The sequence below is a fragment of the Alexandromys fortis genome, unplaced genomic scaffold (assembly GCF_014885135.2).
Source record: "Alexandromys fortis isolate MF-2015 unplaced genomic scaffold, M_Fortis_MF-2015_v1.1 scaffold_217, whole genome shotgun sequence".
NCBI classification, from domain to species: Eukaryota; Metazoa; Chordata; class Mammalia; order Rodentia; family Cricetidae; genus Alexandromys; species Alexandromys fortis.
The window spans coordinates 979,569-994,607 of NW_026068098.1; the positions used below are offsets into that span (position 1 = coordinate 979,569).

Here is a 15,039-nt window from a genome sequence, read left to right on the forward strand (position 1 = left end):
GGAGGGAGGGAGGGAGGGAGGGAAGGAGGGAGGGAGAGAGGGAGGGAGGGAGGGAGAGAGGGAGAGAGTGAGCATTCCCTGAACCATATAATAAAAAGGGAAAAGTAAGCAAGTTGAACGCACTGCCCTCTGCTAGGTGCTTGCCGCAGTGCCCTCCCCTCTAAAATGGACTTCTAGAACTGTCTATCAAAACAACCCCTCACTTCTTAAGATGCTTTCATTGGGATATTTAACACAACAGGAAAGCGATTGATGCAGCTCCGACAGGGCTAGGTGTCTTCCATCTAGAACTAACGACAAATTTACTAAGAAGTCTGCTTTGGGTTATGCAAAGCGCTGGGCTTTCACCTTTAACCTCATCTGTGGGTAGTTGAGAGTCCGGAAAATGACTGCTTCAGAAAAATTCAGGATACGGTTGCTCATGTTACTTGTGTCAGTGGGCCAGCAGTAAGCTTTTACTTTTGTGACGCAAACTACCTTTCTCTTGCAGATACGATTGACTTTTCAGCCCCAGAATTTTACAAAGAATTTCAACAATATGGACTTAATGCTGTTATCAGCAGAAGACTGGGCATCAGGAGAGAGGTGCCAGATTCCAGGGATAAAATGTATGTTCCCCACTAACCAAGCTCAATTTTAGCATATAAGAAATCTTGTAGTATAGATTCCTGTTCTTGTGACTTTAAGTCAGACAAGGTCAAGATTCTGATGTCTAACGGTGTGGAGACCACTTTCCCCCTTGGCAGGACATGTTCTAGAGGTTTTGAAGTGTTAAGTAAATCTCTTGAGGGTTTTTACTCAGTCACCAGTGAGGGCTCCTGGCCAAAGCATTAATTCCCAACAGAAACTGCTTTGGATGTCCGCCTATCTTTTCCTTCCTAGTCCGCTTCATTCTCGTGTCTTCTGTTATCTGTGTTTATGTTAGTTGTGGTAAAAAATGAATATAAAATTGCCATGTTAATAATTTTCTAGTGGACAATTCAACAACATTAAGCACGGACAGTCGTGAGCAACCACAGCACTGCCTGAAGTGAAACTTGCACTCCCCTTTCCCCAGTCCACTTAGAGTCTTTACCACCCAGAGACCTCAAAACAGTAAAAGCATACAAAATTTGTCTTTTGGGGTATTGGCTTATTTCATTTAGCACAATGTTCTTGAGGTTCATCTGTTCAGTATCTTGCTTGTTGATGCCTCTTAAATATTATTTAGGTTCTAATCATTTTCTAGAAAAGATTATCAGTTCCCATTAGCTGAAAGAAAAATGTTCAAGTTAATGCCATTCCAGGAAAATGGAAAATGGGCCATATTGCTGTACTGTGTGATATGTGTGCAACACAAGCAAGTGAAGCCACAACCACTCATAATAGGGCACACTCAGTAGATGGAGTGAGTGCACGCAATAGCAGAGTGTAACTGAGTCATGATGAAAGAAAACAAACTTGGGCTGGAGATGTAGTTCAACTGGAGTGTTTGGCATACACAAGGCCCAGGGTTTATTCCCAGCACCACATAAACCAAGAATGGTGGTGACTGCCTGTAATCTCAGTGTTGGGGTGGAGGCAGGAGAGTCAGAAGTTCAGGGTTAACCTCAACTGTACGTCTCTCTTACCTCCCCCCACACACAAAAAGCATAAATTTAAATTTCCTTAAACTATACGCATGGTATTAATTTAACTTGAAGCACAATCTTTAAATCAAGTTAAGATTTAACTACCACAAAGATCGATATTTTAATTCCAGTAAACTGTTAATTTCTCCCCACGCTACTATGTCCCCCTAAATCTTATCTAAAATGGTGTAACTGCCTTGGTTCCTTTCTTCCATCGCATAATCACTCGATAGGAAAAACAAAGTCGAAATACGCCTGCTTAAACAAGACCTGAACAATGGCACGGGGCGTGTCACCATGGAGAGAAGAAATTAAAACTGGCTTATCCCTAGGTAAGAACTAAAGGCAACTAACAACTACCAAGAGAGGGAGAGAGAGAATTAGTCTTCCCAAGAGATATGCACCCAAAGATGGTTATCCAACCCCAAGTGGTTTTTATATGCATACACACACACACACACACACACACATTAAAACACTAAATAGATTCAGCAGGCTTGGCCATTGTTGGACAAATCACATCTTTTCATTATTTGGGACTTCTGGTTCAGCTTGCCTTGATTTTTAAAAAAGATGTATTTACTTTTATTTGTATGGGTGTTTTTGCCTGCATGTATGTATGCTCACCACTTTTGTGCCCGGTGCTCTCTGGCTCCAGAAGACAGCATCAGATTTCCTGGAGCTGAAGTTATAGACAGCTGTGAGTGAATGCTGGGAGTCCAGCCAGTGTGCTTAACCACCGAGCCATCTTTCTAGCTTTGTCTTCAATTTTAATCTGAATTTTTAACTGAAAAGTAAAATTTGTGTATCTATGGTACAGAGCACTTTTGTATACTGTGGAGAAGCTACATTAGGCAAATTAGAATATGTACAATGTCACATGCCTATCATCTTCACATGCTAAAAACACGTAAGACCCATTTTCTCAGCACTGTACACACACATTACATATATATAGTGCTATACAATGGGGCTCTGGGACTCCCACCCTGGCTCTTCTGCATGGCCTCCAACCATTTCCCTCCTCATCCCTGCCCCACCCTTCACTAACCACCTTGCTCTTCTACAAACCTGAGTTGTCAAGTCCCACTAGAAGTTTCAACTAATGGAAATATGTGATTTGTCCAATAATGGCCAAGCATCATCTCCAGCAGTACTCTGATGGACCTGTTTAGTGTTTTAGCATGTGTATATACATATGTATGTGCATATCTATATCTATCTATATCTCTATCTATCTCTATCTCTATCTCTATCTCTATCTCTATCTCTATCTCTCTATCTCTCTATCTCTATCTCTATATCTATATCTCTATATCTATATCTATATCTATGACTGGCCAGTTGGCGTTGGATAACTATTTGGTTTGCATAACTCTGGAGAAGACTAATTCTCCCTCCTGTGTTATTTTCACTCCAGCTGTTCTAGGCCTATCTTTTTATTTATTTTGGGTTTTTGAGACAGGGTTTCTCTGGGTCTATCTTTATTGTGATACATAACTGAATTTCCTATCTTAAAAACTGTATCTATTTAATTTGCATGTGTGTTCACATATACATATGCACACAGTACAGGCTGGTGTGGAGGTCAGAGGCTCTCTTCTTTTGACTATGTGGAGCCCAGGGATCAACGCAGATCATCATGTCCCTCTACCAATGAACCGTCTCACCTGCCTGCGTTGTTAAAGCTAAATAGCATTCCGCTGCGTGCACACACTTAACTCATTCCTCTTCTGCTGGGCGCTTTGGTGGTTTCATATCTTAACTACTAGGAATCATGCTGCAGTAGTGTGAGAGGCAGATATCTCTTATCGAGGCTCGACTTACACCTGAGTGGATATCTAAGAGCAGAGTTGTTGGATTATGTTGTCCTCCACAGTGTCCTCATTATTTTGATAATGTGAGCTGGAATCTCATCCGTCTCATAGTTCTAATTTGCATCTCCCTGATGACTGGCGGCATTGAATAGTTTTATTTTTAATGTTTTCATTTATTTTACATACCAACCCCAGTCCCCCCTTCTCTACTCCTATTCCCTCCCCCACTTATTGACCACTTGTTTTCTTTTGAAGAAGGTCTGCTAGGGCTTTTTGGGTTTTTTGTTTTTGTTTTTGTTTTTAAAGACAGTGTCCTGCGTGTTCCTGATCCTGAGATCTAACCCAGGGCTAGATGAGCACTCTACTGTGTTACAGCCTCAACACTCTACAATTGTTGACTCTAGCAATAAGCAGTCTGGCTCTCAACCCCTAGTCAGATGTATGTTGCCAGTAGTTTTGCTGAATCTAGAGGTATCTCTTCACCCTGATGGTAATTTCTGTTGTCACGCAGAAGGTTTTCAGTTTGATGTCGTCGCATCATTCTGTTGCTGTGCTCTCGGGTCACATCCATCTGGGTGCAGACGATGCGCTTGCCGTGCTTGCGACCACTCCAGATTTGGCCAGGTTGCCACCTCACACGGTTTCCATTCCTTTGGGCATGGTGCCAGCTTCCACTCAGCAGCTAGACTTTCTGTACCACCACCCACTGGACTAACAATGTTGGTCAGGATAAACACTCTTTCAACCCATGTTTATCCTGCAGGTACACACGCCAAAATTCCTGTTTGGCTCATCTGCCCAGTCCCTACTGCCCTGGAACTGTCTGGAAAATATTGCCCTTTTCACACGGTTGCAGTGGGAATGGTGATTTCATTCTTTTGACCTCACTTGTCTGGCCCCCATTAATTACCTTCAAAGTGGCCTCTGTGCCATTATGAGCCAATGAATTGACAGGAAAAAGAAAGCCCTTCTGATTCATCCTTGGATGCGGGTGTGGTTTTACAGACCCTTAATCTTAGCACACAGGACGTCATGGCAGCCTGATCAACATAGCAAGTTTTGGGCCAGCCACGGCTATACGGTTAGTTATGCCTAAAAAACAAAAGCCCAATCACTATTGCAAGAGTGATGGAGATCAGTCCAGATTGCTCTCAGCCTTCTGACCCTGTCATTTCCTTGAGATTCCAGCTGTCTTCTTCTAACTAGGTCTTGGGAGGTATTTGGGTCACCCTTCTATTTTGCTGATGCTAGTCCAAACAATAAACCACTAGATCTCAACTCCTGTTTTTCACTTGTATGCACACAAAAATAATATGACCTTTTGCCAGTCCACCAATTCCACTACAATTCTTGGTCATATCAGGTGTCGCAGTAAAACCCCCAAAGCAAAGCTAAGCACACGGCACAGTGAATTTACTTTGAAGTTATCTTTCCATAAATTTAAACCACCATATTTAGAATAGATGCCAATATTTGGATATAATCTGTGTTTAATATTATCTTTAAAATAGACCTAAGATTATCAAAATGGAAAGTCAAGGAAGAGTAATTATAAAGAGGACAATAAGTCCAAAGTATGAGAAGAGTATAGAATTTAGTGTGGTCAGCAAGGTGGCATCTGCACACCTGAGATTGAAGCCCACATGGTGAAGGAGAGGACCGGCTCCTGTAAACTGTACGACCACCTCACGTGCCCACCGTGGCAGGCACATATACCTCCCACCCACCCACACAACAAAATAAGTAAAGGTTAAAAAAATTAAAGACTTTAAGGACAGACAGGAGAAATGGCTCAGAAATCAAGAGAGCTTACTACTTTTCCAGAGGACCAGAGTTTGACTCTCAGCCCCCATGTCAGGCAGCTCACATCTGCCTCAACTCCAGCTCTGGGGTCTCTGACGCCCTCTTCTGGTCTCCACAGGCACTTGCATGTACATGTGTCTGCACACATAGATGTAGACATATACACATACATGAAAATAATGTTTAAAAATTTAAGGACATTTTGTTGTTAATTTTTGTATTTTTTAATGTGCTGTTCTAATGTTCACTAACGAAAGCCAGAGTGAGGACTAGCATTTGAAAGGGCCCCACACGTGAGGTTTGGGATGACTAATTCTCTCCCTGTTTTTCTTGCAGATGTCATCAGAAACACTACCCAGCCTATCTCCCCGCCGCCAGCATCATCATATGTTTTTATAATGAGGAATTTAACACCTTGCTCCGGACAGTGTCCAGTGTGATGAACCTCACCCCACACCGTTTCCTTGAGGAAATAATTTTGGTTGATGACATGAGTGAAATTGGTGAGACAAACAGTGACAATCATCTGCCCGGAAGGTGGCATTCTTCTCGAGTGATACATGAGATTTGTTTTGTTTGGGGGAAATGGTCACATGTAGCCCAGGCTAGGCCCACCTTGAACTCCTGATCCTCTTGCCTCCACCTTCAAAGTGCTGGATTCATGAGTACGAGTCCCCATGCATGGGGGAAACACTGCTGTTTCACATAGAGGATGTTTCTAGGAGCTGTGGGGGAGATGCTATACCTGTTGCACCCACTGTGTATGGTGAGAAAGATTGACCCAGGCCTGGCATGATGTCCGTGAAGTCAGCACAGGGGCGTTGCCTTGACTTTAGGGATCACTTCAGAGAGAAGTGCCGTCTCAGTGGGAGAGGCACAGATAGGCTGCGGTTGCCCAAATGGCTAGGAAGGAACATGTTTTAGGTGAAAGAAATGGCACTTTAAAGGCCCGAGATGAGACAAATCAGGGTGAGCATGGGATACTTCCGCAGTGTATGAAGTTTACGCATGAGTGCACAGTTGGAAGGACGAGGCATAAAGCTGGAGTTGTTTAAAAGCGACTACTCATGAAGAACATGGGAAGCTACGGCTCTGTAGCTCAGTTGGTGGAGTGTTTGCCTGGCCTGTGTAAGACCTGGGATTCATGATGCTTAATCTGGGTGTGGTGGTGGAAGTGGGAGTAGAGGACCAGGTCAAGGTTATCCTTGGCTACAAAGCAAGTTCAAAGCCAATCTGAACATTTTAAACAGCTACCTTGTTCAAAAATATGAATGGATGGATGAATATGAAGAGCAAGTCAGGGCTTATCATAGGGAGATGACCTAGGAAAGAACTCGAGCCAACTACAAGTAAGCAATGATTCTTCTATGCTTGCTTCTTACGATAGGATGAAGACATTAGAACAAAAGTCTAGCTACCCCTGCTTAGGCTTTGAAAGTAGTTGTCTGTTTACAACTAATTATTATCCTTAGGCAAGCCAGGAGTGCCCGGATAATCATGTCAATATTGGGTAGGTTTCAGACCTGCAAAGTCACCCAATCCACTAGAAGCTAGTCTATGATTAACTTAAAAGGGAAAAGGTATGGGTTTTTTTGTTTGTTTGTTTGTTTGTTTGTTTTTGAGTTTTTTGTTTTGCTTTGTTGTTGGATTTTGGTTTTTTGAGACAGGGTTTTTCTGTAGCTTTGGATCTAGGCTGGCCTTGAACTCACAGAGATCCACCTGCCTCTGCCTCCTGAGTTCTGGGATTAAAGGTGTGCGCCATGACAGCCCCGCAGGAAAAAGGTATATTGAGAAGAAAAGATATTCCAGGAGGGCTGCCCTGTGGGAGTGACTGGAGGTTGCTCTGGGTGTGACCCAAGCTAATGTTACTATGGAAGTTATATGATTTGGCCAGGAACCTATCACATGACATTTCTATAGGAGTCATTACTAGCTGAGTCTCTCTTCCCCCAAACTATCTTATCTGCTCGGTAGAGCTGAGATGTCTACAGCTTGCTGCTCAGAAAATCTCAGTAAAGCTGGGTGCAGGGTGCAGGTGTACCTGCTGGCCAGAGTTCTGCTTTCTTACTCAGAAGTCACAAATCCCACACTGGGCATGCAGCTCCAGGAGTGACCATGTCTGCCAGCCTTCCAGAGCAGCACCAAAAGTCTAGGGACACATTGGTCTCTTGTCAGCTTGACAAAGTGGCTTGAGCAACAAACACTGATCTGAGACCAGGGTGCCAACAAGACCAGGTTGGTAACAGTGTTCTTTTGGCTTTTTTTTTACAATGATGCTCTTTCGCTCCATCCTCTTTGGATCAAGTGAGGTCTTGGGCCTCTTCCTATAAGCCCCATTCATGGGGACTCCATCCTCATGATCTAACACTTCCCAAGTCCCTATGGAGCTGGTGAACAGTCCATGATCTCTATTACCTGCTTACATACACATCTTGCATTTTAGTCCCCTTCAAAGGAGACCAAGAGGGTCACTAGTGGTGGTCGAGCCCCCAAGTATGCTGCCAGACCAGTCATCTCTACCATTCCTTGACATTAGCCTTGGATTCATGTAGAGCCTCAAACACAGGACACAGAGTGTTGTGTTCCTATGGAACTCAGGATCAAAATATTCCTTACTTTAATTCAGAATGACTTTATCATGAATTATATAACAAATTTTGAACTGAAACCTGTCTTTCCTTAACATGCCCACAAGACAGTGCCAATGGACTTTCTTAGCTTGAAGGAATGGATGTAGGTGGCTCTTGAACTCGCTTAGTTTGATAATTCACCTTCAAGTCACACAAAATTAGAAGCAAAATTAATCACAGTACAACTTATGTAATAGTAGTAAAATCAGATTATAGCCGGGCAGTGGTGGTGCACTCCTTTAATCCCAGCACTTGGGAGGCAGAGGCAGGTGGATCTCTGTGAGTTCGAGACCAGCCTGGTCTACAAGGGCTAGTTCCAAGACAGGTTCCAAAACCACAGAGAAACCCTGTCTCAAAAAACTAAAAAAAAAAAAAAAAGCCTTATAACCTACATGTTTTTCTACTAAATTTTAATAATGATGTAGTAATTTATTTATTTATTTATTTATTTATTTATTTAGATTTTTTGAGACATGGTTTCTCTGTGTAGATTTAGAGTCTGTCCTGGAACTTGCTCTGTAGACCAGCTGGCCTCAAACTCATGGAAATCCGCCTGCCTCTGCCTCCCAGTGCTGGGATTAAGGTGTGCGCCACCACCGCCCAGTTTAGTAAATTTTAATAATGATGTGGGGAAGCAGAGATATATCACTAGAAGCACAAAAATTATACAGCTTGATTATGAACCATTTTTTGTGGATTGGAGGCTAAACAGGACCACATTAAAATCTGTGCAATAGTAGGCTTTTAGAAATTGCTCATGCTGGGTAGTGGTGGTGCACGCCTTTAATCCCAGCACTCGGGAGGCAGAGGCAGGTGGATCTCTGTGAGTTCCAGGCCAGCCTGATCTATAGAGCAAGTTTCAGGACACGCTCCAAAGCTACGGAGAAACATTGTCTCTAAAAAAAAAATTTTAAAAAGAAAGAAAGAAGGAAGATGGGAGGAAAGGAAGGAAGGAAGAAATTGGTCATAATGACAATGTTTGAATTTCTATAGTTGCAGTTTATAAATTGTGAAGTGTCAAATTTTTTTTCCAGATGATTTGAAAGAAAAATTGGACTATCAGCTTGAACTCTTTCGCGGAAAGATTAAATTAGTAAGAAACAAAAAGAGAGAGGGTCTCATTAGGTCAAGGATGATCGGCGCCTCCCGTGCTTCAGGTATGAACATTCTTCCAGGCCACGAGCCAGAGTGTTAATTACTTTTCTTGCGCTGTCACCAAGTAGGAAAGGGTTCATGTGGCTCACAGTCTGGGGGGCACACAGCCTGTCTTTGCAAGGAAGACATGGTAGACTTCAGCTGATCCCAGCCATATAAAGCAAAGCGTAGGATAATAGGAATGGCTGCTTAAGAAGGGCAAACTCCTGTACCTCTCTGCCCCCCCCCCCCCCCCCGTTACAGGTGTGAACTAGAGTCCAAACCGCACCTGCTGAGATTTCCAGAGGCGAAAATTAGGCATTATTTCTCAGGTGCCATCACGGTTGTTTGTTTGAGGCAGGCTCTCTCACTGACCTGGAATTCATAAAGCAGGCTGCCTGCCTGGCTGGCCTACCTTAGGGTAGACACCTGCTTCCAACTCCGAAGTGCCAGGATTGTAAGGAAACGTCACCAGTCCCAGATAGTTTTGCTTTTTTTTCTTTAATATAGGTAATAGATATTGAACTTAGACTCTCAGGTTTGTAAGGCAAGCACTCCAATAACTGAGCCACCTCTCCAGTCTCCTGAAAAGATCTTTAAAAAGGAAAGCCCTTCTCAGATGTGCATGCTCCACTAGAGTTTTCTCCAAGCCATCCTCTAACCTCCTAAGAACACTTACAGCACACGGGGGCCTCACCTTTTTGGGCACAATAAAACATGTATTTCTCATTTCCCTCAATGCACATAAACAGTCAATGAATACTCGTTGCATCCAGCTTGCATTTACACTGGACATATTTCCTCTAGGGGGCAAGCTGGCTAGTTGTGTGTCAACTTGACAGAAGCATGAGTCATCAGAGAGGAGGGAGCCTCACTTGAGAAAATGCCTCTGTGAGGGCGTTAGGCAAGCCTGTAGAGCATTTTCTTAATTTCTTAATTGTGAATGGCACGGCCTCTGAGTGGTGGTCATGGGTTCTGTAAGAGAGCAGGCTGAGCAAACCATGAGAAACAAGCCAGTAAGCAGCACCCCTGCATCCAGGTCCCGGTCCTGCTTGAGTTCCTTTCCTGACTTCCTTCAATGACGAACTATGATATGGAAGTGGAAGTGGAAGCCAAATAAACCCTTTCCTTCCCAAGTTGCTTTTAGTCGTGGTATTTCATCAAAGCTTCAGAAAACCTACTAAGTCGAGGACCAATGTTATTCTGCTCTCGCCTTCACAGGAGACATCCTGGTGTTCTTGGATAGCCACTGTGAGGTGAATACAGTCTGGCTCGAGCCCTTGCTGCATGCCATTGCTAAGGACCACAAAATGGTGGTGTGCCCTGTGATTGATGTCATTGATGACATGACACTGGACTATAGAGCAGCACCTATTGTAAGGGGAGCTTTTGACTGGAACCTGAATTTTAGATGGGACAACATTTTCTCATATGAGCTCAACGGCCCAGAAGGACCAAGCAAACCCATCCGGTGAGATTCTTCTTGTTTGGGGGACTGTAGTAAAATCAATGCTTTATTTTGCCACTCTTTTCTTCCTTCTTTTCTTTCTCTTTCTTCTTCCTCTCTCTTCTCTCTTCTTTCTTTCTCCCTCCCTTTCTTTCTTTCCTTCCTTCCTTGCTCCTCTCCCTCCCTCCTTCTATCCCTCCCTCTTTCTTCCTTCCTTCCTTTCTCTTTCTTTCTTTCTTTCTTTCTTTCTTTCTTTCTTTCTTTCTTTCTTTCTTTCTTTCTTTCTTTCTTTCTTTGTCTCTATATGTAGACCTGACTGTCTTGCTGTCTTGAACTCTCTAGATCAGATTGGCCTCAAATTCACAGAGATCTGCTTGCCTCTGGGCCCTGAGTAATAGGATTAAAGGTGTGTGCCACTATGCCCAGCTTGCCACATGTTTCTTAAAGTATTAAGTTTGTTTCAGCTGTACTTTATGCCACACCACATTCAGAAAGATACCATTGCTGTTGGACATTGCCATGATTGTGTGTGTGTGTGTGTGTGTGTGTGTGCGTGCTCATAAATCTATGTGCATGTGGAGGTCAATCTCGGGTGTTGTTCCTCGGAGCTGTCTACCTTGGTTTTTGAGACAGTCTCTTACTGACCTGGAACTCACCAAGTATGCTATGGATTGCTGGCCAATAGGCCCTTGGGACCTGCCTGTCTCCATACCCTCAACACTAAGATCCCAAGTGCATGCCACCATGCCCAGATTTTTTTTTTTTAGATGGGTTCTGGGGATCATGATTGCAAAACAGTCACTTCACTGCGTGAGCCATCTCCCTCCCTCGATTATCTTTTTTCAGTTGCAGGAGGGAGTTGTCTGGTAACTGTGGCGCAAACTGCCATGGTTAGGAAGTATGGATACCTTTGCCAAATTCACACAGAAAATCTTTACCCCAGTGTTTCCAGGTGCAACTTCACAGACTGAGAGGAACATGGTTCTCCTAGCTCATTTGTCTTGGAAAATGTATTAATGTGAACATAAGGTGATTACATCTGGCACATCTGGAGGGCCTTCCTGACGGCTAGGGCTACATTTCCTGGAAACTTGATGTGAAACTTCTCTCATTGCTAACCCCATTTGCTCCCCAGGCCAAGTAGCTGCCATTTCCTAACCCTGTAGTAGAACTGTGTAGACGGAAGTCATGTTCACACTTCCTTACTTGTTTTAGGGGACAACAACTAGGGACAAGAATCAAATGCCTATAAAGTTTCCCACTTCACGTGGACTGCCATCTCCTGGCCTCTCCTGGCATTACTGGACATGACACCATGTCTAGGAACACATTCCAGAAGCTCGCTGGGCCCTGCTCTGCTTCTCAGACACCATCCCTGCAGACTTCTGCTCTCTCCCATCCCCCTCCTCGTCTCTGCTCTAACTGACACCCCAGAGGCTACATCCATGACTCTACAGCCAGACATCTGCGGGTCTTTGGCACCAAGCCATTCCCACCCCATTTTTATTGGGTTATGTGTGTGTGTGGGGGGGGTTGTATCTAATTTCTTGAGTTCTTTACAGATTTTGGATATTTTGCCTCTATTGATATGGAATTGGCAAAAATCTTTCCCTGTTCTGTAGGCTGCCTCTTTGTCTGATTGATTGTGCCTTTTGCCTTACAGAAGCTTTTCTGTTCCATGAGGGCCCATTTATTACTTATTGATCTTAGTGCCTGCACTATAACTTTACTTTCTTTGACCCAACTTCCTGTCACTGCCTGGCCTTCCCCTTTTGTGTTACAGGCAATGGAAAGAGTCACATATTTACTTTGAAGTTCAGTGGTTTAAACTGATGTCAGTAAGAATTTGTCACCTCTAAGACCTGTGACCGTCACCCCAATGTCCAGTTCACTGTGTTCCTGCTGTGTGTCTCCCCATCCCCTGCCCCTCCCACCCTGCTGTGTCCCCTGCCCATCTGCTCTGCTGAGCCCCAGACTGATTCTTAACCCATCCTAAGCTGATGGTTCCTGCAATAGCTAATACTGACTTTGAACTTAAGGTCCTGGAACTTGAAGTCAGTGCTAGGCTTGCTAGGACTGGAAGCCATCTGTCATGGGTGTCCATCTGTCATCAGAGTCCCTTTCTGACTCTAGCCCAATGTGCAGACCCTGTGTGTCATTCATATGCACAAGAGTCCTCACTTTTCCAGATGTTCACACTTTACACACCTTTTACAATTGCTTTTTAAATACTTTTACTCGTGAGGGCAGCAAGCTGACTCAGCAGGAAAAGACACTTTCCAACAAGTCTGACAAGCCAACTTTGGCTTCTGGGACCTACCTAGTGAAAGAAGAACTGATTCCTACGAGCTGTCCTCTGGCTCCACACACATGCCGTGGCACACAGCTACCCCACACACACTGGTTTGCATCTGTACAACTGTAAAAACTCCTTTCTTCGTTACACTAAGTATATATACAGAAATTAAATTTATTAGTGTCAAAAATACTGCCGATAAACTAACAGGATCTAGATTCGCCAATAGGGTATGCCTACGAAGGAGTTTCATGATTGGTGTGGACTGCATTGTGACCAATGTTTGACACAGTTCCAGCATTTCCGCACTGCAGACCACACTTCTCCAGCACCTTTTTACTCCCAATTATAATGATTCTCGCTATTAATGCCTTTTGCTTTGGGAAATTTTTTGTTGGTTTTGATAAAAGGATAAAAATGTGTACAATGGGGCTGGAGAGATGGCTCAGTGGTTAAGAGCATTGCCTGCTCTTCCAAAGGTCCTGAGTTCAATTCCCAGCATCCACATGGTGGCTCACAACCATCTGTAAGGAGGTCTGGCGCCCTCTTCTGGCCTTCAGGCATACAGACAGAATATTGTATACATAATAAATAAATAAATATTTTTAAAAAATGTGTACAGTGGTAGCCTCTCTAAACAAGTAATTCTTTGGGGGAAAAAATCCCACCACCTTAGAATCAAGAATTCCAACGTGTCCTAATCACACCAAGAACAGGAACATTAGAGACTTACTAGACACACCTGACCCCAAGGATGAAATGTCTACAGTTCAGATCCAGAGCCTGAGGCCATCAAAGGTAAGAGTTCAGCTCATAAATACAGAGAAATCAGAATGGTACAGTATAATGGGAAAAGAATAAGACATCAGGACATCATGAGGGGGACAGATATAGTAAGTCTAAGAAAGTGTACTATAGCGTCTGCTCCAGAAGAAGCCCCCCCCCCCCCCCAGTCAGGCATCTAGATAAGGGTCTCCATTCCCTGGAGGCTTGAGGAAAGTTCTTGTGTGATAAAGCAGCCGTTCTTATCTCTAGCAAGAGGAACTTGTGATCCTTCCATTAACAGGTGACTGCTGCCTATTGTCAGGGTCAAAGTTAGATTCCTCAACCCCTGATCTCAAGTCACACACCCCCCAACCCCGGCTCAGGTGTCCCTGTCCCGAGTTTTAATTCTAAATGCAACTATACAGTATAAAAGGTGTAATCTGGGGCTGGAGAGATGGCTCAGTGGTTAAGAGCATTGACTACTCTTCCAAAGGTTCTGAGTTCAATTCCCAGCAACCACTTGGTGACTCACAACCATCTGTAATGAGGTCTGGTGCCCTCTTCTGTGTATGCATGCAGGCATACAGACAGAATAATGTATACATAATAAATAAATATTTTTTAAAAAGGTGTAATCTGCTGGCAGCCACCCCAATTCACCCTTAGTTCCTGTCCATCTCCTCCTCCTTCCTCTGCTGATTCCCCACATCCTCTTTGGTACCTAAACACCCCTTCCCCCAAGTGTGATTGGAACCATTGCAGGGGCTGGGGGCCTGGACTGAATAAAATAGAGGGCCAGCTGAGCACCAGCATCTCCTTCTATTTATTACGGGTGCAAGGTGACCAAAGCCCCATGCTCTTGACACCATGACTTCTCCACCCTGGACCTGTGAGCTGAAACAAACCTTCCTAAGTGGCTCTGACCAGGTATCTTGTCACAGCAACAAGAAAGACCTCTAGGCTCACCTGCCCAATTGCACCTGCTGCCTGTTTGGCCTTCCACTGAGATGCTGAATGCATACCTCACCTTGGCCTGAATCGTAAGCTTCCTATGAAACCAAGACTTCTCATCTCTGAGGACAGAACTCCATCTGCCATGTAAAAATCCTCCAGTATAAGCCTAGACTCCTGCTATCTTCCCATATTCTTGTCCTATTCATCAGCAAATCTGTTAGGTCCATCTTCAAGCTAAACCAGTAACTGGAGATCTTGTTTCCCATCGTCATTATTACTCCTTGGCCAGAATACAATCCCGATTCATCATTTCTCTCCAGGATTACTGTGAAGCCCTTAGGAGGCAGAGGTAGACAGATCTCCATGTGTTCCAGGCCAGCCTACTGCATACAGTGAGGTCATCTTAAAGAAAGAAAAAGAAAAAAAAAGAGAGCAGCAAAAGGGAATCAAGCAGTGTGCTCTGTGCTGACTGTGGATACAATGTGACCAGGTGTGTGTGCTCTGTGCTGACTGTGGATACAATGTGACCAGGTGTGTGTGCTCTGTGCTGACTGTGGATACAATGTGACCAGGTGTGTGTGTT

The 15,039-nt window shown here is 44.0% G+C and overlaps 1 protein-coding gene across 1 annotated transcript in view; it reads left to right on the forward strand.

Annotated features, from left to right (window-relative positions):
- Positions 1-15,039, forward strand: part of Galntl5 (polypeptide N-acetylgalactosaminyltransferase like 5) — a 39,583-nt gene that overhangs the window by 9,660 nt on the left and 14,884 nt on the right. Inside the window, exons 3-6 of the mRNA XM_050123729.1 lie at positions 491-608; positions 5,567-5,733; positions 8,895-9,017; positions 10,216-10,465. Coding sequence (XP_049979686.1) covers positions 491-608; positions 5,567-5,733; positions 8,895-9,017; positions 10,216-10,465 — 658 coding nt within the window. The remainder of the gene's footprint in view (positions 1-490; positions 609-5,566; positions 5,734-8,894; positions 9,018-10,215; positions 10,466-15,039) is intronic.